This window comes from Hypanus sabinus, chromosome 18 (genome assembly GCF_030144855.1).
Source record: "Hypanus sabinus isolate sHypSab1 chromosome 18, sHypSab1.hap1, whole genome shotgun sequence".
NCBI lineage: Eukaryota > Metazoa > Chordata > Chondrichthyes > Myliobatiformes > Dasyatidae > Hypanus > Hypanus sabinus.
In genome coordinates this window covers 16,091,076-16,113,135 of record NC_082723.1, presented here as the reverse complement: position 1 = coordinate 16,113,135, position 22,060 = coordinate 16,091,076, and the positions used below count along the sequence as shown (strand labels likewise).

Sequence of the window (22,060 nt, the reverse complement as noted above, 5' to 3'; positions counted from 1 at the left end):
CATGTCGACAGCGTGCTGCTGGAGCTGTGCTGTATGTGAAGCAGCTGATTAAATCCGGAAGAAGACCTCCAGGGCTGTCACATTCAGGGTACACAGAGACAAAAATCCATGCAGAATTCTCACAGTCCAGCCAGCACTCAGGACATCACAGTAGGCTCGAGGGGGAAAAAAATACAGTAAATCCTATCTCATTTATACATGTCTATTCAGCATCACATAAAAACTCATTGCAATGCAAATCCCACTTTCATCTTGGAAACACACAGCACTTAAAGTGGCTTATTACGAAGAATGGTAACCGAGGAAGTTGACAATTAAAAGTGACAGTAACCAGGAGACAAGATTTTTTTAAAAAAATAAACCTCTTTAACATCACAGCTGTATTCATACAACTCTCATTGTGCGTGTGAAGTCATTTTGCCGATCTTTTAAATAACAGTTTAAAAGGGGATAAAGCACAGTTTTATATCATTGTAGTATTTTGTCCCAATACAACACATAATTGCTATGTCACGCATTCTTTCATGAACAAAACAAAACAATAAACTTCTACCTAAACAAAACTCAGAGTTGATGCTTGTTTTATTTAACACAGTATAAACCCTTTCCCAGGCCTTTTATCCCTCAAAAGACCGAGCCTACATTAAATCACATCGCTTTCAAATGGACACCGTCTGAATTTCAAATCACTATTAGTGAAAAATATAAACACTAATTTAAAATTACTTTTCATTTGTAATTTTGTATGAAATAGACAAGGCATGAAGCTCAACACATCAAACAGAAGTGATCTCCTGTTGGTCTATGTTTGTGATACTTAAACATTCATCTATTTATAATCATCCCACTGATACCATTCTGGATTTGCTACATTTTTGACTTTTTAAACAGCTATTCAATTGTATTGAAGGTGTATAAATGGCTCACAGCAGTTTTTGTCATAAAATGTTCACTGGTTCATAGCTGTTGTGATATTAACGTGCACAATATTAGAAAATAAAGAAAAGAGTAACAGTGCAGAAATTCCAGAGCACCGGAGGACACAAGAAGACGGATCATATACTAGACCTTGAACCCCTGCTTGGAGGCGGTTGGCCAGTGCTGTTTGGGAAAGGGCTGGGGAGTGCAGTGGTGTAGCCGTCTGGGTTCAATCCTGACCTTGGGTGCTGTTGGTGCACCTTCCCCCTGTGACCACAGGGGCTTCCTCCAGACTCTCCAGTTTACTTCTGCACCCCAAACATGTGCGGGCTGGTGGGACAATTAAACTGCCCCTAGTTTACAGGTGAGTGTCAGAAACCATGAGGACGTGTGGGATGAGTGCAGACTTCCTGTAGGTGGGCGGTTGATAGTCGGATTAGACTTGGCGGGTGAAGCCCCAATGTCTTTGTAATTCTTTGACTTTAAGTGGCTGCTATCTTGTTTCACTCTGGCTAAAGTCAATTTTCAGCCATGTAATGATGATTAAAAATATAAGATCATCATTTTTCTTAGCATTCCTCTCTTCCCATGATGTTACCTATGGTGGGGGGGGGGGGGGGGGAATTTTACTCTTGACTCCTGTCTTTTAATTGACATTTTGCCCAGATGTACAAGCCTTGTTAGTGAGAGTTGGCAAGTATTTGATAGCCTGGAACCTCTAAAACTTTACTGGCCACACTCCTGGTCTTTCTTGTCGAACACTAATTAAGGGCTGTGATTCTCCTGACATTTCACCCTACTCCGAGAAGGCAATATAAGTTAATTGTGCTCTCTATGACTCACTGTTGCTCCCTTCAGCCCCTTGGGCATGCTCCAGCATTCAATTACATAACGGCCATTATATACCTCAACTCTAATCAATACCCTGACCCGACAAAACTGACAAAACTCCGTCAATGTCTCTTCAATTAACACAACACCCATTGCTCTTCTGAGAAGAGATTCCCGCTACCTTGTTTTCAAGATGGTTAACGGTTTCACTTCTAATTAGTCTGAATTTAATTTGGAGATTACGTACTCTCTTTGTGGATTCCACTCCACTCAAACCAACCCCTCCCCCCCTAAAGTTGCTTCTTTTTACCTATTTTATCAAATCCTTTTGCCACAAACAGATCTAATTTTGGACGTTCTCAAAAATTCCAAATGCAAGGGAATGTATTCACAGTGTCCATGGCTTAATCCTTTAAATTCTAGTATCCGTTCAGTGAATTTCTACTATACACCTTCTTCGTACCTTATGCCCTCTTTGAAAGATGCACCTTTTAGGATCAAATCTCAGATTTACTTATCACCTGGAGACACAGAATGAACTGCGTCACGCATCACAGCCAGCTCACCTGAGGATGTGCTGGGGGTAGCCCGCCAGTTCCCAGTCCATGTATGGAATTTGCAGTAAGATAAAGACAGGCTGGGGCAGTTGTGGTCAAGTAAAGCCTTTGAAGTGAGACAGCCGTGGCAGATGGGAAAACAGAAAGATCTGAAGCACCCAACAGCTAAGACGCCATTGTCTTCTCTAACATTAAAGTATCATCGGCTGTCTGCTCGAAGTTTCGATTGACTCTAGCACCTCTACTGTGAATGGAAATTGATCTTGCGTGTAAGGAATTGAAACGTATACAACTTACAATGATTAATATCAGTAACTAATAAACTAGTTCTGTATAAAACTAGCAGTTTTCTGTTCAGACTTGAGAACGGTGTGGGTGACAGGGAACCATGCTGTTCTCCTTGTACACAAATAAATAAGAGGAATGCTTGAGTGGTAAGAGTGATACGTTTGAGGCCCATTTAGTTTAGTTATTATATTTTAGTGTCGTTACTTTGACACATATTGCAGCTGAGTAACAGTAGAGTCTGGATAATATTATCACCAGTAATGAACTAACTGGATGACACTTGCTTGCAACCTCCAAGTTCAAAGTAAGTTCATTATCTAAGCATGTATAGGTCACTACATATTCCCCCGAGCTATATTTTCTTGCAGGCATCCTGTTCTTGCTGGAACTTGCAATTTCCAGCACCTTTTGCAAGATGAGCAACAATGCTTTAAACTTCAGGCCGGCCACCCATCTCAGGGCATGGCCCTGGGGATCTGTACCAGGGTGGGGGAACTGCTGTGCCAGGATGCCTCCCTCCAACTGTTCTTTGGAATGGACCGGTAGTCCTTCTGCCCCGTACAAAGAAACTGCGATAAAATGCAAGGATCTAGCCGCCTTGTCATCGTCACTATGGCAGGAGGCTGCTGGACACCGTGGAGTTGGTGCAAATTCCAGTAGGCGCTGGAACGTCTTTTTCACTGCACTCCTGCTGTGGGACCAGTGCAGATCTTTGTACTGTTATTATTGGGCCAATATAACTCAATTAAACTAGAATCGGTGTCAGTGGTTACAGAGCTGGGCAGATAAAACAACTGCTACAACTAATAACGATACTAAATACCGAAAGCTTCCCGTATAGGATGTTTAAATCTATGTAATCTGTACACAATCCCCTGAGACAGACAGACACACACACACACACATCGAATCCCTTCTACAGCACTGACGTACTGTGCTAAGTGTCATCGTTAAGCATATCGTTATTGCTGCAAACCCACCCCCCCCCGTCTTAATTTGCCATCTCTACTTTGTCCAAGTTACCACTTCCTCTGAATAGGCCAGCATGCTCTGTTCACCAACTCAACCCCCCCCCCCCACCCCCCATATTTCTTCTCTTTCTCTGCAAAGGAGCGGGCAAACTCCAACCCTTCCGCACTCGAGTCATAAAACAGGAATGTCGCACTTGCTGCATAAGTTTGTGATCCATCCAAAGTTTGGTTTTAACAGGCATGCAAAAAGGATTTAATTGGAGCAAAATATTTATAACCGTATTTCCAAGATTAATTCCAGCAACTTAACGAGTGCAACGCTCTTGCTAATTGGGGCGCCAGAGCTCTGTCCCAGCATGCCCTGAAAGGAGTGTCTGTACATCCTAACCGTGGAATGCGTGGGTTTTCTCTGGGTGCTTCGGTTTCCTCCCACAGTCGAAAGACACACTGGGTAGGTTAATTGGTCATTGTAAATTGTCCCGTAATTAGGCTGGGGTTGTCAGGGCTCAAAGGGCTTTCTTCGTGCTGCATCGCTAAATAAGAAAATTCATGAAGCATTTCAAGCTTCCCAGCAGGTCTGTTGGCACGAAAGGCTGGTTTGCACTCCCGTGTACTGTAATAAGTAAAAAGGGAAATAAATTGCTGTGTAGTTCTATGTTGAAAACGTTTGTAATTGCCTTACCCAATTGCATTGAGGTACATGAACAGTTCAAGGGCAGAGCTGTAAGTGGTCTTATCACCCAGGTTGGTGACCTTGACAGGAACACCTGCAACACAACAGGGAAAAAAAAGAAAGCATTTTAAGGCCTAGGTTCTATAACTTCATGGATGGTGCATTAAATAGGGCTGACAAATATGAACTATGACTATACCCTCGTCACTAAGAACTCAGTGAGCCTTGGCTGAGGAAGCTGTATCGAGACAAAAAAAAAACCTCCTTTCTTTTTTGGCCGTGAAATCATGGCCAGGCCCTTTACTAATTAAATTTCACACTTCGGCATTGTGTGTGCCACAGCACCTTCTGTCCCACCAGTACCTCATGCAGGCTGGACAAATGAGCGAGTAGAATAGGCTTTTTCAGGCTGATAAATGGAGGGGAGCGCACAGTGCACGGTCGGCATGCACACATGCTCTACATTATCTTGCCCTACAAAGGTGAATGTCTGTAGAAGTCCATCAAGGGGAATAACCCCATGAATTAATCATTGCCCAAAACAGGCAAAAAAAAGGAGATGTCATTGGCCTTCTTAATAGCTGCACGAAATGAGCAATAAATGGAAGAGGAAGCAGTTGGGGGTTTGGAAGGGGGAGAAGCAGAAAGCCAGTCTCTAATCTCCTTCACATCCATCTGTCTACCTTATTAGCATTTAGCACGGCAATCAGAGTAAAATAGCCTTTTTAGCCTTTTCTCCACAAAATGTAAGCTCCATATTAATGATTACTAAACCCTGGCAAATTTTTGAGCCTGCGCTATTGTCTACCACTCATCCTCGCAAGCACCAACATAGTCATCCTGTTGTCCATAATGCTACTTAAGTCTGAAAAATAGTTAATAATTAGATTAAAACTTCAAATAAATTAACTCTTAGATGAATAGTTATAGCAGGGGGGCTTAGTCCATGACAGCCATTAAAATGTATTAGATTTTGGTGCACCCATTCCCAGACACAGAAGTTGTTAACATAATAGTGCTGTAGAAAAACACTCTGAAATAAAAACGCAATATAAAAGCAGTGTTAAAGGGAACGCTTAATAACGTAACACTTTCAAGATGCTTCCATTTTTATGTATTTTTTTTTAAATTGACAGTCAAGTGATCACCTAATATTCAGTTAACATCATAACTTAGGGGTTTTCAGATTTACGCCCATTTAGTAATAATGTGGCCCCCACTACTTTTGGAGCGTACTGATGAGTAGGTAGACGATGCTATAACTGAAAATAGCCTTATTCAAGCATTGCCAGCTTCACACGTGGGCTGGAAAATGGACGTGGTGCTACTCAAGCCCATGCAATAACAAGCGAGGATAGGATCGAGCTTCTTGGACTCTCTGTGGAAGCATCTGGGAATTTAGGAAGAATCTGGAGCAAAGGTGAGGAACTCAATGCATGACAAGATTGCAATCCTTAAGCTTCTGTGGAAACACTGGGACAATGACAGGCAGCTTACTATCCAGGGACAGAGATCGGAAGAGCACGTTAAAACAGTTCAATCATAATCTCTTATTTAAGTATATTCTCATTTGTGAAGTGTTCAAATTCACAATTTGTGAAATAAGTTCAAAGCAAATTTATTACCAGGTATGTACATCTACATTACCAATACTTAGCTTGAAGTTTTCTTTCCTTCAGGCATTTACAGGGAAAAAAGAAATACAATAGAATTTCACAAAAAACTACATAAACAGACAGACTGACAAACAACCAACATGCAATACTGAGCAAATAAAAAGAAACGAAGAGAACAAGAGTTGTAACAGGATCAAGAAAGTGAGACTATAGGGCATAGAATCAGTTCAGAGTTGGGGTGAGTGAAGTTACCCACGTTGGTTCGGGAGCCTGATGGTTGAAGGGTGACAACTGTTCTTGAACCTGGTGGTGTGGGACCTAAGGCTCCTGTACCTCCTGCCGGACAGTGAGAAGCCTGGATGGTAGGGGTGTCTGATGATAGATGCTGCTCCATGTAAACATACTTGGTGGTGGAGAGGGCTTTGCCTCTGATGGACTTGGCTGTATCAGTTTAACCGAACTGATTGATTCCAAGGATAAAAGAGTTTACCTCTGAATGTTTGAGTGAAGAATGAGAGGTTTTCTTACATTGAAAGATTCAGGAATCTGATAGGAACCGATAGGATAGATACTGAAAAGGCCATTTCTTCTGGCCTGAGAAGCTGGAAATAAGAGACACTGCTGCAGGACCAGGGGTTCAAAATTTAAGACTGAGAGAAGACTTCTTACTCAAAAGACTATGACTCTTCATAATGCTCAATAACCCATGGTGGCCGTGGATGCACATTCAGTACTTTCAAGGTCAATACTGACAGAGTTTTGGACACTTAAAGAAATTCAATTGTTATGGGAATCGGATGGAAGTGAAGAATTCAGGAAGAGGATCGAATTTGGCAGAACTGGCTCAACGTTCAGTGGCTCAGTGTTCTTATGGCTTGAAGACAATGAAAATTTGATGTTGTTAAACTTAATAGTGAAAGCTCTTCAGAATGCAACTTCGTAGGTCAATAATATTAATAAAAACCTGGCATTATTCAGATCAGTATGAATCAAACTATTACAATACGCCAAAGAGTAGGGCTCTGGGCATCACATCTTTGAAGATGCTGGGCGGATGCAAGCCTGACACTAAGGTTAAGCAGAGAGGCCTACCACATGACATCACAATCCCACTGGCCAAAATATCAATAGAAGAGAAAGCTCGCCTTCTGGCAAATAGATAAATGAAGATCACAGAGAAGGGAAATCTGGTACCGGCCAATGAGGAGGAAAAGATGGCAACCTGGATAACTAGAGCAACTGAGAGCAGCGAGGCAGACTGTGATAAGTGTTAGGCTGGTAGGAGAGATTCAGATGGAAAGGAGGACACTGCCTGAGTGGTAAATGAGGGGCAATGCATGTAAGAAAAGGCATTTATGGGTGACGTATAATCAGAAAAACATTCAGCACAGAACTAGGTCCTATCAGAATCAGAATAAGGTTTAGTATCACCAGCCTATGTTGTGAAATTCGTTAACTTTGCAGCAACAGTACAATGCAATACATGATAAAAGAGAAATAAAACTGTGAATTACATTAAGTATATGTAGTTAAACAGTAGTGTAAAAATAGAAATGAAAAAAATAGTGAGGTAGTGTTCATGTATTCAATGTCCATTCAGAAATCAGAGGGCAGAGGGGAAGGAGCTGTTCCTGAATTGCTGAGCGTGTGCCTTCAGGCTTCTGGGCCTCCTACCTTACGGTAACACTGAGAAGAGGGCATGTCCTGGTTGGGGGAAAGGGGTCCTTAATGATGGGCTCAGCCCCTTTGAGGCATCACTCCATGAAGATGTCCTGGATACTACAGAGGCTAATACCCAAGATGGAGCAGACTAAGTTTACAACTCTCTGCGATCTACTTTGATCCTTGCCCATTGCCCCTACACCGGACGCTGATGCAGCCAGTTAGAATGCTCTCCTTCAAGTCAATTATGATAGTGATGTCCGTCTGCACCAATTCCATTTGCCCACGTTATTCATATCCTTTTAAACCTTGTGATTGTATCAGTCTCTGCCTCCTCCACTGTCAACTCCTCACAAACATTCAGCACCTTTTGTAGAAAAACTCCACCCTCAGATTTGCTTCAAATTTCTCCTGTGCAAAGAAACTTAACTGGTTTTAAATATTTTTTAAATTGAGCTACAGTGCCTTTCTGGGACTACGTACACGATGCTGGAAGAACTCAGCAGGTCAGGCAGCATCCCTGAGAAAAGAGTAGCCAACGTTTTGGGCCGAGGCCTTCGAGCCATGCCACCTAGCAATCCCCCAATCTAACCCCAGCCTAATCAGGGGACAATTTACAATGACCAATTAACCTATCAGCCAGTACATTCCTGGACTGTGGGTGGAAACTGGAGTGTTCGGTGGAAAACCCACACGGTCATGGGGAGAATGTACAAACTCCCTACAGGCAGCAGCCAGAATTGAACCTGTGTCGCCAGTACTGTCAAGCATTGTGCTAAGCACTATACTACCGTGTAGGGGCAGTGCTAGAGGTGGCTGCTTTAGGGACATTTAAGGAAGTCTTAGGTAGGCATGTGGATGACAGAAAAATGGTGGGCTATGCAGGAGATTGATTGATTGATTGATTGATTGACCTTAGAGTAAGTTGTAAGGTCAGCACAACATTGTGGGATGAAGGGCCTGTACTGAGCTGTAATGGTCTATGTTCTATGAAAGGTTTTAGAAAAGGTAGGAGAGAAAAAACAGAAAAATCAGAGAGGACAAAAACAACGGAATAGAAACCGTAGTTTATTCAATCAAAAAATGTCCACGAGCTCATGGAGTGCACCCTCCTGTGTTGAGGGAAGTTAAGGATGGACAGTGAGGGAAGGTCAAGAGACAAATTTTCAATCATCATTTGAAATGGGAGTGGTGCCAGAGGACCGAGAAGTCAGAAACACTGCATCCAAGATCTAGTAAGTACAGCCCAATAGCTGTGGTATTAATGCCACTTGGTTAATGAATGACAGCCAATGTAGGTCTGTAGTATCTGCCAAGCTCGATTAAGCTTTTCAAAGGAATAATCCTGCACTGATGGGAGAGGGCTGTGCATTTGACGTGGTGAAAGGCCTTTGATAAATAGCTTTACAATAGATTGGTTGGAAAAATTGAAATCCATTAAGTATACAGTGAGGTGCATCAGCTAACAGGATTAAGACTAATGCACTTTTCATTACTGATGTAAACTTTGTGATATGGGGCATTTTCTGAAGTTTGTGAAATGATTGAAAGTTCCAACATAGCAAGAATAGTATTAGCCTTCGTGAGGATGGAGACTGAGGAAATTATAAATGGTGAAATGAAACTTAAGGTGACAAAGTGATGATTGAAAGTACTTAGAATAAGTGGATTAAATAATGAATATTAACTCAGTACAAACGAAATGACGCAGCTTTGACGAGGTATACAGACACTTCATTTCTGATGTAATTCAACACCATATGACAAACTGGCAAAAAAACATATGGGTTTATGAACACTAACACACAAGGAGCGAAGCCATGGTTACTTCAAATAGTCATAAATCACTGATTAGGTCCCAGCTGAAGTTCAATGTCCAATAATTACAATGTTATACAAATGCAAATTCCTCCTGCAATTAATTTTAAATGGACAGGAAATCATGGGCCGTCCAAAGTTGTGAGTGACAAGCCAAGAAAGCAAATACTTAGGCCCTTGTGTCAGTTTATTTTCCAGCAAATTAGATATTGATTATTTTTAATTTTGCAGTTCAGAAACTAATTATGGCTGCCTGCTAGTTTTATATAATATCTTCCCTCCATTCCCCACCCTCCACAAAAAAATGGAATAAAGTAAGCCCTTACCATGCTTGAATTCAATCTCCAGTTTGTCAGGAATGTCCGTGGACTTTATTGGGTCAACTGTCATTGTCAGCATACCATCTGGTGCATGGTTCTGTCATATTAGCAAAAGAAAATCAACTTCAGCTATAATATTTCAAATGCACACTTAAAATATTGTCAGGCTTCCAAAATCGCTAATCCGTGCTCTGATATTAGGAGGTACTTAAATCATTTTGAGAGAGGAAGATTGACTGCTTGTGTTTATTTTCCCCAACACCTGTAGTTTATTCACTATGCAGTAATATAACAAAAGGCTGAAAAAAATTCTGTTTCCCATCTGAGGAGAGCCTGTGCTGGCCAATTTCAAACAGAAGAATGTCTTGTGAGGATAGGACGAGCCGGCGGAACCTTTTCTCTTTGGAGTGAAGGACGATGAGCGGTGACTTGATAGAGGTGTATAAGATGATAAGAGACATTGAAAGAGTGATGGATCTAGCCTAGTCTGTCAGAGGCAGGGCTCCCTCCACCACAGAGCGTATCGATAAGAAGCACTGCCACAAAAAACCGGCATCTATCTTCAACGACTCCCACAATCCAGGCCGTGCTCTCCTCTTACTGCTGCCATCAGGAATGAGGTCCAGGAACCTTAGGTCCCACACTACCTGGTTCAGGAACTGCTATCAAGCTCCTGAAACAGCGTGGATAAATCACTCACTTCGGCACTGAACTGCTCCTACAACCTATGGACTCACTCTCAAGGACTCTTAATCTCATGTTCTCTGCACTTATTTTTGTATTTGCACCGATTATTTGCATATTGGTTGCCTGTCTTTGTGAGTAGCTTTCCATTGATTTTATTGTATTTCTTTATTCTACCGTGAACACCCGCAAGAAAATGAATCTCAGAGTGACGTGTGTGTACGTTGATAATAAATTTAGTTTGAACTGTGAAATGGCTGATAGGAGGAGCATCATTTTAAGGTGGGGCAAGTATAGAGGTAGGTGGGGTAGAGACAGATACATCAGTGACATTTAAGAGACACTGAGAGGGATTAAAGAAAAATGGAGGGCAGAGATTGATCTTAGAATAGCTTAATAGGTTCGCACACCATGGGCTGAAGGTCCTGTGCTAAGTTATATCATTCTATGTCCTAAGACCAAACATTATTCATGAAATTGCTGTTTCTTGAAATAGATTCTTGAACTATTTCTTGAAATAGTTTCTGGCTCTAACTTTTGCAATATACTTTCAGCTTTACCTCGTTCCCTTTAATAAACAGGTTCCCATCAGTGAGTTTCCCCTGAAGGTTTCACTTAATATAGCATTTCAGTACCAGAGTCAAGGCACTGCTTAAGTAGAAGGAACTTCAGTTTGTGAGAGGAAAAAAAAAACACTTGGAAATTTTTCAATTTAGTTTGAGTTCATGGTGAAAATTCCAACCATTTTGAAGTAAATGTTTTGTGAAAATCTGAGCAGAAACCTAATCATTTCTTGTGTTGTTCTTAAATAATGGAACTTGCACAGGTAGTTGAATTCACACTCGACAAAGGGTTCAAAGACTGAAGCAGTGACCTATGGAATAACAGATGACTAAATATTTGAACTGCGTGCCTCAGATTTATCTAAAAGGAGCTTCTACTATACAATCCCCCACCATTTTGCAGCATTGTAGATTCGAAAGAAATGTAATGGTGCAAAAAGACAAAAAGAAAGCTTTTTTAAGATGTTTTCACTTGTCAATTCATTCTGCAATCATTGCAGTCTCTCCTAATGCCGCTATGTGACTTACACTCAATGGGCATTCTATTAGCTATAGTTGTCCACCTGCTCGTTAATACAAATATCTAATCAGCCAATCACGTGGCAGCAACTTAATGCATAAAAGCATGCAGACATGGTCAAGAGGTTCAGCTGTTGTTCAGACCGAACATCAGAATGGGGAAGAAATGTGATCTCAGTGACTTTGACAGTGGAATGATTGTTGGTGCCAGATGGGGCGGTTTGAGTATCTCAGAAAATACTGAGCTCCTGAGATTTCATGCATCACTGCCTCTGGAGTTTACAGAGAATGTTGTGAAAAACAAAAAAAACATCCAGTGAGCAGCAGTTGTGTGGACAAAAATGTTTTGTTAACGAGAGAGGTCAGAGGAGAATGGCCAGACTGGTTCAAGCTGACAGGAAGACGACAGTAACTCAAATGACCACACATTACAACACATTGAACCTTGAAGTGGATGGGCTACAGAAACAGAAGACCACAAACATACACTCTGTGTTCACTTTAGTAGGTAAAATGTTCACAGAGTACAGTCAGCCCTCTTTATCCGCAGGGGATTGGTTCTGAGACCACCCCCCCCCCCCCCCCACGGATACCAAAAATCGCGGATGCTCAAGTCCCTTATTTAACCTGGCTCAGTTCGGTGGTCTTTAGGACCCAGCGGAATCCCGGACTTTATTTAACATGCTCGGTGCGGTGGACATTAGGACCTGGCGGTGCAGCTCTGAATCTGCAGTGTTTCTGTTCATGAAAATAATCACGATCACGATTGAAAATAAATTGGAAATAATAAAGCGATCGGAAAGAGGTGAAATGCCATCAGTCATTGGAAAAGCGTTAGGCTACAGTCGGTCAACGATCGGAACAATTTTAATGGAGCATGTGAAAGGCCCTGCCCCAATGAAAGCTACCATTATTACTAAGCAATGCAATGGTTTGATTATTGAAACACATACATTTCTTAAGTGTTTTATATGCAGAGAAAGGTAAAATACGTACTATATACCTTTGTACTAAGAAAAACGTTTGACTAACTGACACTAAATAATACCGGATGTACCTGTTCCGACTTCAAATCTGACTTAAAGACGGACTCAGGAACGGAACTCGTTCATAACACGGGGACTGCCTGTACTTTAAAATCATTTCTAGATTACTTATAATACCTAATACAACGTAAATGCTATGTAAATAGTTGTTATACTGTATTGTTTAGGGAGTAATGACAAGAAAAAAGACTGTACATGCTCAAAAAATGAGTGCTGGAGAGAGAACTTCCGGGTTTTCCCGATCTGCGGTTGGTTGAATCCGCGGATAAGGAGGGCCGACTGTACAAGCTCTCTCACACAGATACGGGTTAGTTTGTCTCTGTGATACAGGGTACAAGCTAAGGAACCTCAACCTTTATATCGCAGAGGAAGGAAAATCATAGGTTGCCTCACACAGAGGAAAAGTTAGAAAAGCAGGAAGAGGGGGGAAAATGGTTATTAAAGATTTTCTTCCCCTTTCATCAACGGACTTTAGAATTAGACTCAGCCTCAGGTTAATTTCACGGACATTTGTTGTGAAATGTCTTGTTTTGCAGCAGCAGTACAATGCAATACATAAAAACAGCTATAAATTTCAATAAGATATATAATTAATGCTGCTCTAGATGCCAGCCACATAACAGACAGTAACTAACATAAGATTAATAATTAGTGCAAATAGCTTTCATGGGTTGGTTCATTGTCCATTCAGAAATCTGACGGAGAAGGGGAGGAGAACATTGACTGGGTGCCTTCAGGCTCCTGTACCTCCTCCCTGCAAAGCAGCACTGGCAAAGTTTTAACTAAACTCCAGACGTTCTGATCTGGCAAACTTGAAAGAAATAATTATGCATTTTTACAGAAAATGGGAATAAAATGCTGAGAGCACACATTTATTGATTGGATCCATTACTGCTGTGTCACCAGCATTTTTCATCATAGAAATGTACTCCCGGGCAAATATCAAAGTAAATACAAAACCCACAATAGTTACAAAATAAAATGTGAATGAAAGCAGGGGCAGTAACAACTGACAAACAAGAGAAAATCTGCCGATGCAGGAGATCTAAACAACAGACACAAAATGCTGGAGGAACTCAGCAGGCCAGGCTGCATCTATGGAAATGAGTAAACAGTCGACATTTCCGGCCAAGACCCTTCGGCAGGATCTGTGTTTTCAGACCACCCGTTTTAAAACGGAGCAGATGTAATAGTTTAAACTTTAATTTAATCAAAATTAAAACTATCGCATCTATGTACTCTGATAGTTGAGTTGTGCAGGCTGTCCTCAGTAATGAACAAATTCTAAATCACAGAATTTGGCTTCTCATCTCTGTTTGCGGTCCTGATGAAGGCTCTCGGCCCGACTATTCACTCTTTTCCATGGAAGCTGCCTGGCCTGCTGAGTTTCTCCAACATTTTGTGTGTGATGCTTTGGATTTCCAGCATCTGCAGATTTTATCTTGTTTACCAGTTGTTATTGCCCCTACTTTCATCAGTTCCTCCAGCATGTTGTGTGTGTTACAATGAACAAATTCTGTTTTTACATGTGCATAAGTCATAAAGTATAAAATAAACACTCAACATGGTAAACACATGAAGGACATCAAAAGCATACAAGACTGATCAGAAAGAACAATTACTAAACGTGGAGAGAGAGGGGAAACTAGTTATGCCATTTATAGAAATGACTGTACATACATAAGCCAAATGTTTTAATTTAATACTACAGGTTGACTATCCCTTATCCAAAATGCTTGGCCTGCTGAGTTCTCCCAGCATTTTGTGTGGGTTGCTTGGATTTCCAGCGTCTGCAGATTTTTTCATGTTTGGGGCTGGAAGCGTTTTGGATTTTGGATATTTTTTGGATGATGTTATATATAATGAGATGCTTGGGGTCACCTCCATTTCAACTCTGAGTTTATGTGCCACCGGTAAGCAGTCTTTGTCTTACACGTGTTCATCATTTAACAGTAAAAATTAATTACAACCATTAATGTAATGAAAACATAGTGTGTGCAGGGTAACAAAAGCAGCACAGCAGCATCGGGAGAATCAACTAAACAGCAACAGACAATGGCAGGCTTTCAGGCTCCACCTATGATGCCCTGTTTTGATTAAATGATTACAGTATACTGTATTTGTATTTTATTTAGGTATTATGTAAGGTATAATAAAGATAATAATCAGCATCATAGACTTGTTCTGGTGTTAATTTTCACAAGCAGCATAAATTCCAGAATTTTAATAAATTTCTGCAACCAGCCAAATCTGCAACCAAATTTCTGCAATTGAAGGTATTCACAATTACCTTCAAATTTCAGTTCAATATGATAGAGCTTTGTTTCTTTCATGATCAGCATACTGTTAAATGACATACAGCATGTTCACTCCGTCACTGACCAATACACTCTGTCAATACACAATCGAGATCTTCATTTTTTCATCTAATGCAGTGTTTTTCATTAACCTCTGTTTATTATATATGTGAGCTCACTTCTCAGCACTGTCTCTGGAGCACAGAGACCTACGCATTGCCTGGGTACCTTCCCACTGTCTTGTGGAATTTTCCATTTGTGACAGCGCTCAAAAAAAAAGAGGATTTTGATTTTTTCATATTTTGGAATTTCAAATAATAGTAACCTATTTTATAGTCATGGGAATCTATAAGATCCTATTTGAAAGCCTGTTCTCATCTCTAACTTTGGCAGCTGAAACACAGACAGGAAATGCAGAAGGTGACGGTGAAACAGTACATTACCTGCATCAATCAAGCTCAGCACTAACTACAATTCCTGCAAGGGTTCTTCACAAATTAAATTATTTACATGTTTTTCTCCATGTAGGTGGAGAAATAATTGTTGCAATATTTCACAGTTTCCAACAATTTCTCTCTCTTCTTCAGCAACAAAAAATAATCAGATTATTGCAAACTGTAACTCCATGCACAGACATTTTCAGCAATTTTAGGAAGAGCTTCTTCCTCTCTGCCATCAGATTTCTGAACGGACAATGAACCCACGAACACGGTGTCACTATTTTTAATCTCTTTTTGTGGTGACAGAACAAAAATAAGCTTCAGATATTAACTCATGATATTAATGTATATATAAAGACTTCTAGAATGGAAATAAAAGAAAGTTTTTTTGAATTTGGTGACGTTATGATAATATTAAAAGGTTAGAAAAACCATAGCTTTAATTCCCCTCAAGCTGATTTCATCACATCCTTTGACATTTGCTCAGCTGGAGTGAGAGCAGGCTTAGAAAAGCTAGTCAAGCAAGAGGCAAAGCCTGCAGTTGATATAAAATTTGAGTTGATTTGGTATTGAATGAAAACCATTGCAGATCTATGACCTTGGCAGATGTCTGACCACCACAGTTTATTAAAAAAAATGGGTATTTTGTGTGCCTGTGATAGGAGAGCTTAAGATGAAGCCATTTAGAGAATAATTCTGTGTCAATAGATGGAATACTTTATTTAAGATACTAGCAGTATCAATCGTGACAGGGCGATGGATCTATTCTTTTAAAGATAGCTTGGCTACAGGGCAAGAACACAATTTATGAATTGTATCAAACACTACATGCAGATTTTAAAAGTTGTTTTTAATTGCAATGATGTGAATTATAATGAGGGATGAGCCTGAGATATTTGACAGAAATTAGCATCACCCACAAAAATATCCTTCGAAAAAAGTTTGTATTGGTAAAAAAAGTGTCCAAATATTTGGAATAGATTGACAAAATAATGCAGCAATTCCTAACAAAATCCATACCTGTCAATCTTCAACCCTGGATTGCCGGCACAATTAATTTAGTTTACTCAGCAAAGGAAGTCATTGAATAGCTGTTGGGGTTGGTTGTGCTGTAATAGTTGCTAAATAGCAAACATGATGCTATAGTGTTTAGATTATTTTTTTAAAAAATGAGAAAGATCTTTAAAATATTTTTCTACTCAAATCTACTTTTGCTACTATCGGTCGCTCTCCAGGTTAGGGCTGGGTTTTGTTGCTGTGAACTGTTCGTAACCCAGTCAGAGACCGAGTTCACAGATACCAGAAGGTGCCGACAGCCCTGCAGCAACAGGGAAATCCATCCTCCTGGCTCCCAAATGGTCTTTTGTATGTATGAGCTCTGTGCTGGTTGCATGTTTGTAATCTCAGGAGTATCTGTTTGCAATAAGGTGCTTTGTAAATCGGAAAGTTTCTGCAGTGTGATCAGGAATTTACCTCTTAGAAGCATTCTGTCAGATTTCTACAGTCCGAATCTCATATAGCATTCAATAAAGGATAAGTTTTAAAACTTAGTGTTAAGTTTGTACATTATCAAACTACAATCAATTCATTCACAGACTGTGAAGACAAGACCAGCTGTGATGCAGAGAAACATGCAGCTTTTTATTTAACAAAATAGGTCTGAATTTGTGTTATGAGTCATTAGTCTGTTCATTCTTTATGTAAAATGTGGGCGATCATAGTTTTTCCATGACCTTAATTGGTCTTACCAATTTTTCCTGGAGAAGCGGTTTGCCATCGCCTACTTCTGGGCAGAGTCTTTACAAGATGGGTGACCCCAGCCATTATCAATACTCTTCGGAGATTGTCTGCCTGGCATCAGCGGTCACATAACTAGCGCTCGTGATATGCACCAGCTGCCCATAAGACCATCGACCACCTGCTCCCATGGTTTCACGTGACCCTGATTGGGGGGCTAAGCAGGTGCTACACCTTGCCCCAGGGTGACCGCAGGCTAGCAGAAGGAAGGAGCTCCTTACACCTCCTTTTCTAGAGACATATCTCCACCCTGTCACCCGATAGTCATAGGAAAAATTGGATTAGGTTCTCAACCTTCTCCTCCTTTTGTTAGAAGTCGGGAAGAATTCTTATCTATCTTTTAAATAAAAGACTTTTGTAGTAAAACTATTCTCTCACCTCAGATGAGCAATTCAGAGAGCTGAAGATGGCCACAAGACACTAGAATTGTTTCATGTCATAAGAAATGGGAACGGTAGGAAACTGCATGAAACGGTAGGAACTGGTTTCCAAATTTTAATAAATACAATAGACCAACAATAAAAACAAAAAAATACCACTCTTTGGGAACTAATGGCAATGTTGTAAAGCTTAGAAATGACATTTACACAAATTTGTTAAAAAGTGGTGATTAATAACCACAAGAAATTCTGCAGATGCTGGAAATCCAAGGCAACTCACAGTAGATGCTGGAAGAACACAAAAGGTCAGATGGAATCTACGGAAATGAATGAACAGTCAACATTCCAGGTCAAGACCCCTCTTCAGGACTGGAGAGGAAGGGGGAATACGACAGAATAACAAGATGGTGGGAAGGCAAGGAGGATAGCTGTGAGGTGATGGGTGAAGCTGGGTGGATGGGCAAGGTCAAGAGCTGGAGAAGAAAGAATCTGACAGAAGAGGAAAGTAGACCTTAGGAGATAGGGAAGAAAGAGGGGCACCAGGAGGAGATGGCAAGCAGCTGAGAAGAGATAATAAGCCAGATTGGGGAATAGAAGAAGAGAGAAGGGGGAGGGGAATTTTCTTACCAGAAGGAGAAATCGTTGTTCGTGCCAGATGGAAGTTACCCAGATGGTGTTGCTCCTCCACCGGTGAGTGGGGTTATCGTGGCAAAGGGAGAGGCCATGGACTGACGCGTCAGAACAGGAATGGGAATAGAAAATAAAAAGGTTCGCCATTGGGAAATTCTGCTTTTGGCAGATGGAGAGGAGGTGCATAACAAAGGATAAGTGCCAGGAGGGAGATCAGTGGAAAGAAATGAATGGACAAGGGTGCGATCCCTTTAGAAAGCGGAGAGTGGGGGGGAAGTAACGATGTGTTTGGTGGTAGGATCCTTTGGAGTTGGTGGAAGTTGTGGGGAATGATGTGTTGGGTGCAGAGGCTCATGGGACAGTAGGATAGGACACGAAGAACTCGATCCCTGTTAAGGTGGCAGGAAGATGGGGTGAGCACGGATTTCGAGAAATGGAGGAGACGCGGGTGCGGGCAGCATCAATGGTGGAGGAAGCGAAACCCTGTTCTTTGAAGAAGGAGGACAGCTCTGATATTCTGGAAAGGAAAGCCACATCCTAAGAACAGATGCAGTGGAGATGAAGGAATTGAGAAAAGGGAAAAACATTTTTACAGGAGACAAGGTGGGAAGAGGTATAGGCAAGATAGCCATGGGAGTCAGTAGGTTTGTAAAAGATGTTGATAGACAGTTTGTCTCCAGAAATGGAGACAGAGTTATCGAGAATGGGGAGGGAGGAGTCAGAAATGGACCAAGTGAATTTAAGGGCAGGGTGGAAGTTGGGGGCAAAGTTAATGAAAGTGATGAGCTCAGCATGGGTGCAGGAAGCAGCACCAATGCAGTCAGTAATGTAGTGAAGGAAAAGTTGGGGAGTATTTCCAGAGAGGGCTTGGAAAATTGGTGATTAATGTTATAACTGAAAAGCTGACCATACTGCTATGTGGAGGTCAGACGTTTCCTTAAGAGTGAGGGCAGCAAACCAAGTTAGATATCATGGCCCATGGCCTAGGAACTGTAACATGTCAAAAAGCTAATATCACGATTGAGTAAAGGGGCCAGAATTGGATATTGCTTTTCCCTTGTACTGATGTGATAAAATGATCTGTATGGATGGCAAAACAAACTTCTTCACTGAACTTCAGCACATGTGGCAATAATAAAATAATTTAATATACCAACATTGGTTGAAGGAAATACAGGTTCTTGATTAGTAAGGGCATCAAAGGTTATAGGGAGAAAACAGGAGAATAGGGGTTCAGGGGGATTATAAGTTAGACATGATAGAAAGCTGGAGAAGACTTGATGGGCCGAATAGCCTTATTCTGCTACTTTAGCTTATGGTCTTGAGTGAAGGCAAATGTGGGTGCTACCTCCATGGGAGTAGACCCGGTTATTATTGGGCCTTCGGCACCACTAGAAGGTTGATGTGTGCTTCTCAGTTACAACTGATTTCAGCGTGAAAGCTGGGCTCTATTTGTAATCAGCCAAGCACACAGCACACCCGGCAGCCTCAGTATTCATGTTGACGTGCAGAGGACCCACACCCAGTTTTACTAAGCGAGCTCCCTGGGTAATGTAAGCTTTCGGGTTGATTAGAATATACATTAAAAATGTGCATAATACAATGTGATTTCTAGGTTTAGGACTTTTGAAATGCATATTAATCTATTATCTGATAGCTGTAATCTTGATCTGAACAAGACATTCGTGACTTCATTCTAAATTCAGGAGAGAATATTGAACGTAGAACATTACAGAACAGTGCAGGCCTTTTGGCCCACGATGTGCAAACTTCTTCAAAGGATTCAAAGTACATTCATTATCAACCCTGAGATTTGTCTTCTCCACAGCCATGAAACAAAGAAAACCATGGAACCCATTCAAAGACAAACATCAACCCCACCGTGCGTAAAAAAACAAATCAGGCAAAAAAGCAACAAGAACATCAACCCCCCCCCCCCTCACCCCACCACCACACGTAAAAAAAATCACGCAAAGGGCAACAAAACTATCAACACCTCCCCTTGGGCAAAATACTCATGATGCAAATCGGTGAGAAATGGAATCCACCACAGGCTCACATCCTGTCTCTAGGCTTCCTAGCCTCAAGACTGCTTGCTTCCCAGAACCTTCTCGGAGACAGCAAAGCGCCAGATTGATCAATCAACCTGAAAACACACCATCAAACTGCAGATCGGAGGGTCCAACAGTACCAGGACCACATTAAAAGAAAAAGAAGACGTAAAAGAAGTTAAAGAAACAGTTTCGTGGAGAATATCGCCCATGGTCATGTTGTTCTCCGAATCTAAGATCAAGCTAACCCCTCCATTCTACATAACCCTAAACTTTTTCTACTATTCATGTACCTATCTAAGAGTTTCTTAAGCTTCCCTAGTGTATCTGCCTTTACTACTATCCCTGGCAAGGCAATCCACACTCACCACTCTCTCTGTGAAGAACTTATCTCTAACATCCCCCTATACTTTCTTCCAATTAACCACAATAAGTTGGGTTGAGTGAAGGGTCTGTTTTCATTATGTATTAGTCTACAGCTCGAACTCTCCTCAACGTCATTTCTTGATCACATCCAAACAGAAGAGCTCTGAAATTCAATTCCCATCAGTATTGTTAAACATCCACTTATGTTTAACAAGAGACTTCTTCTCAACTTACAAAATCTTCACAGCTTCATCTTGTACAGCTCAACTCCAAGGCCAAGGTGATGATCAGAGAGTAGGAAGTGACCTTCTTCAGAAATCGTAATAGTCTGCTCCAGTTGGTTTAATCACTGCCCTCGTCATTGGTGGCATCAACTGGCTGCGTGTCATCAAAGGACCCAAGTAAATCTAATGGGCATCAAGGGGATTCACATCTCACATGAAAGTACGTGTAGTGTTTGACAATCAACCATACCAGTCATGGGTCACTGCCCAAAACCCAACTCTTTCCAGTTGCTTCAATAAACTTTACCCAAAGTTCAGTTCATTTTGCAAATACTCAAAATGAAAGCCATCAACAGCTCGTGCAATAAAACCAAGACAGCATTCCTGCAGAGTCTAATAAGCAGCATTCACACCACAGAAGTGCCAGCCTATCATCATCTCCGATATAAGATTTCTAAATCTTCTCCTTTGTTTCCAAAGGCATTACAGTCTCCAAGCTCCCTCCATCAATGATCTGCAGTCACCACCGACAAGGAATGAATTCATTAAGGCCTGAGGCCGGGTACTCTATAGCAAGTGACTCATCTCCCGGGACTTGAAAGCTTTGCCAGACAAGGGGCATCAGTGCAATGAGTACATCAACAGAACAGAGATTCTGCAGATGCTGGAAACCAGAATAACACACAAAATGCTGGTGCAGATCAGACAGCATCTATGGAAATGAATAAACAGTTAACGTTTTGGACCCAGTCCTGATGTCTTGGCATGAAATGTTGACTGTTTACTCCTTTCCGTAGATGCAGCCTCACCTGCTGAGTTCTTCCAGCATTTTGTGTATGTGTGACTCCAAGATGAAATAGCCAGCATCATCCTAATCATTTCTTTTTCTTGTTCCTTTCCGTGCCTTGTGGTGCATGGGCAGCAACCTTGCCACTTATTTAGCATTTTTGTCTATTCAACACTCAACCCAGCACGAATGGAAAGCAGACAAGGAGCCAGCCAGATTCGAACCCAGGGCCTTTCACTTCGAGGTCCAGTGTGGATGCCACTATGCCACCAGCCAGCTACCATAATCATTCACTGGTGTATAATGCCACATTAGCTAAATGCAACATTATTATTCACCCATCTGCTCCAATATCATCTCCTAAACTGAGAGGATTTATTTTCTACCACCATGGAGGATATGAGATGATCATGTCCTGCAGATTCCCCTTGAAGTCGAATTCCATCCGCTCTTGGAAATGTAACCACTTTTCTTTCAACGTTGCTAGATCCAAATCCCGACACTCCCTTTGTGATGAGAAGCTTCACCAGAAAGGGAGCAGCAGCTCAAGCTCAGAACCCTATTCTCAAGGGCCATTAGGGATGAGCAATAAATACTGGCCTTGCCTGTGACATCTTCATAC

General features: G+C 41.3%; 1 protein-coding gene across 2 annotated transcripts in view; it reads right to left on the bottom strand.

The window, feature by feature from the left end:
• The window catches only part of ass1 (argininosuccinate synthase 1), a 189,227-nt gene that overhangs the window by 77,296 nt on the left and 89,871 nt on the right, over positions 1-22,060 (bottom strand). For both annotated transcript variants that reach the window (XM_059993723.1, XM_059993722.1), the window contains 2 exons: positions 9,661-9,751; positions 4,248-4,332 (listed from right to left, as the gene is read on the bottom strand). In XM_059993723.1, the coding sequence (XP_059849706.1) occupies positions 4,248-4,332; positions 9,661-9,751 (176 nt within the window). The remainder of the gene's footprint in view (positions 1-4,247; positions 4,333-9,660; positions 9,752-22,060) is intronic.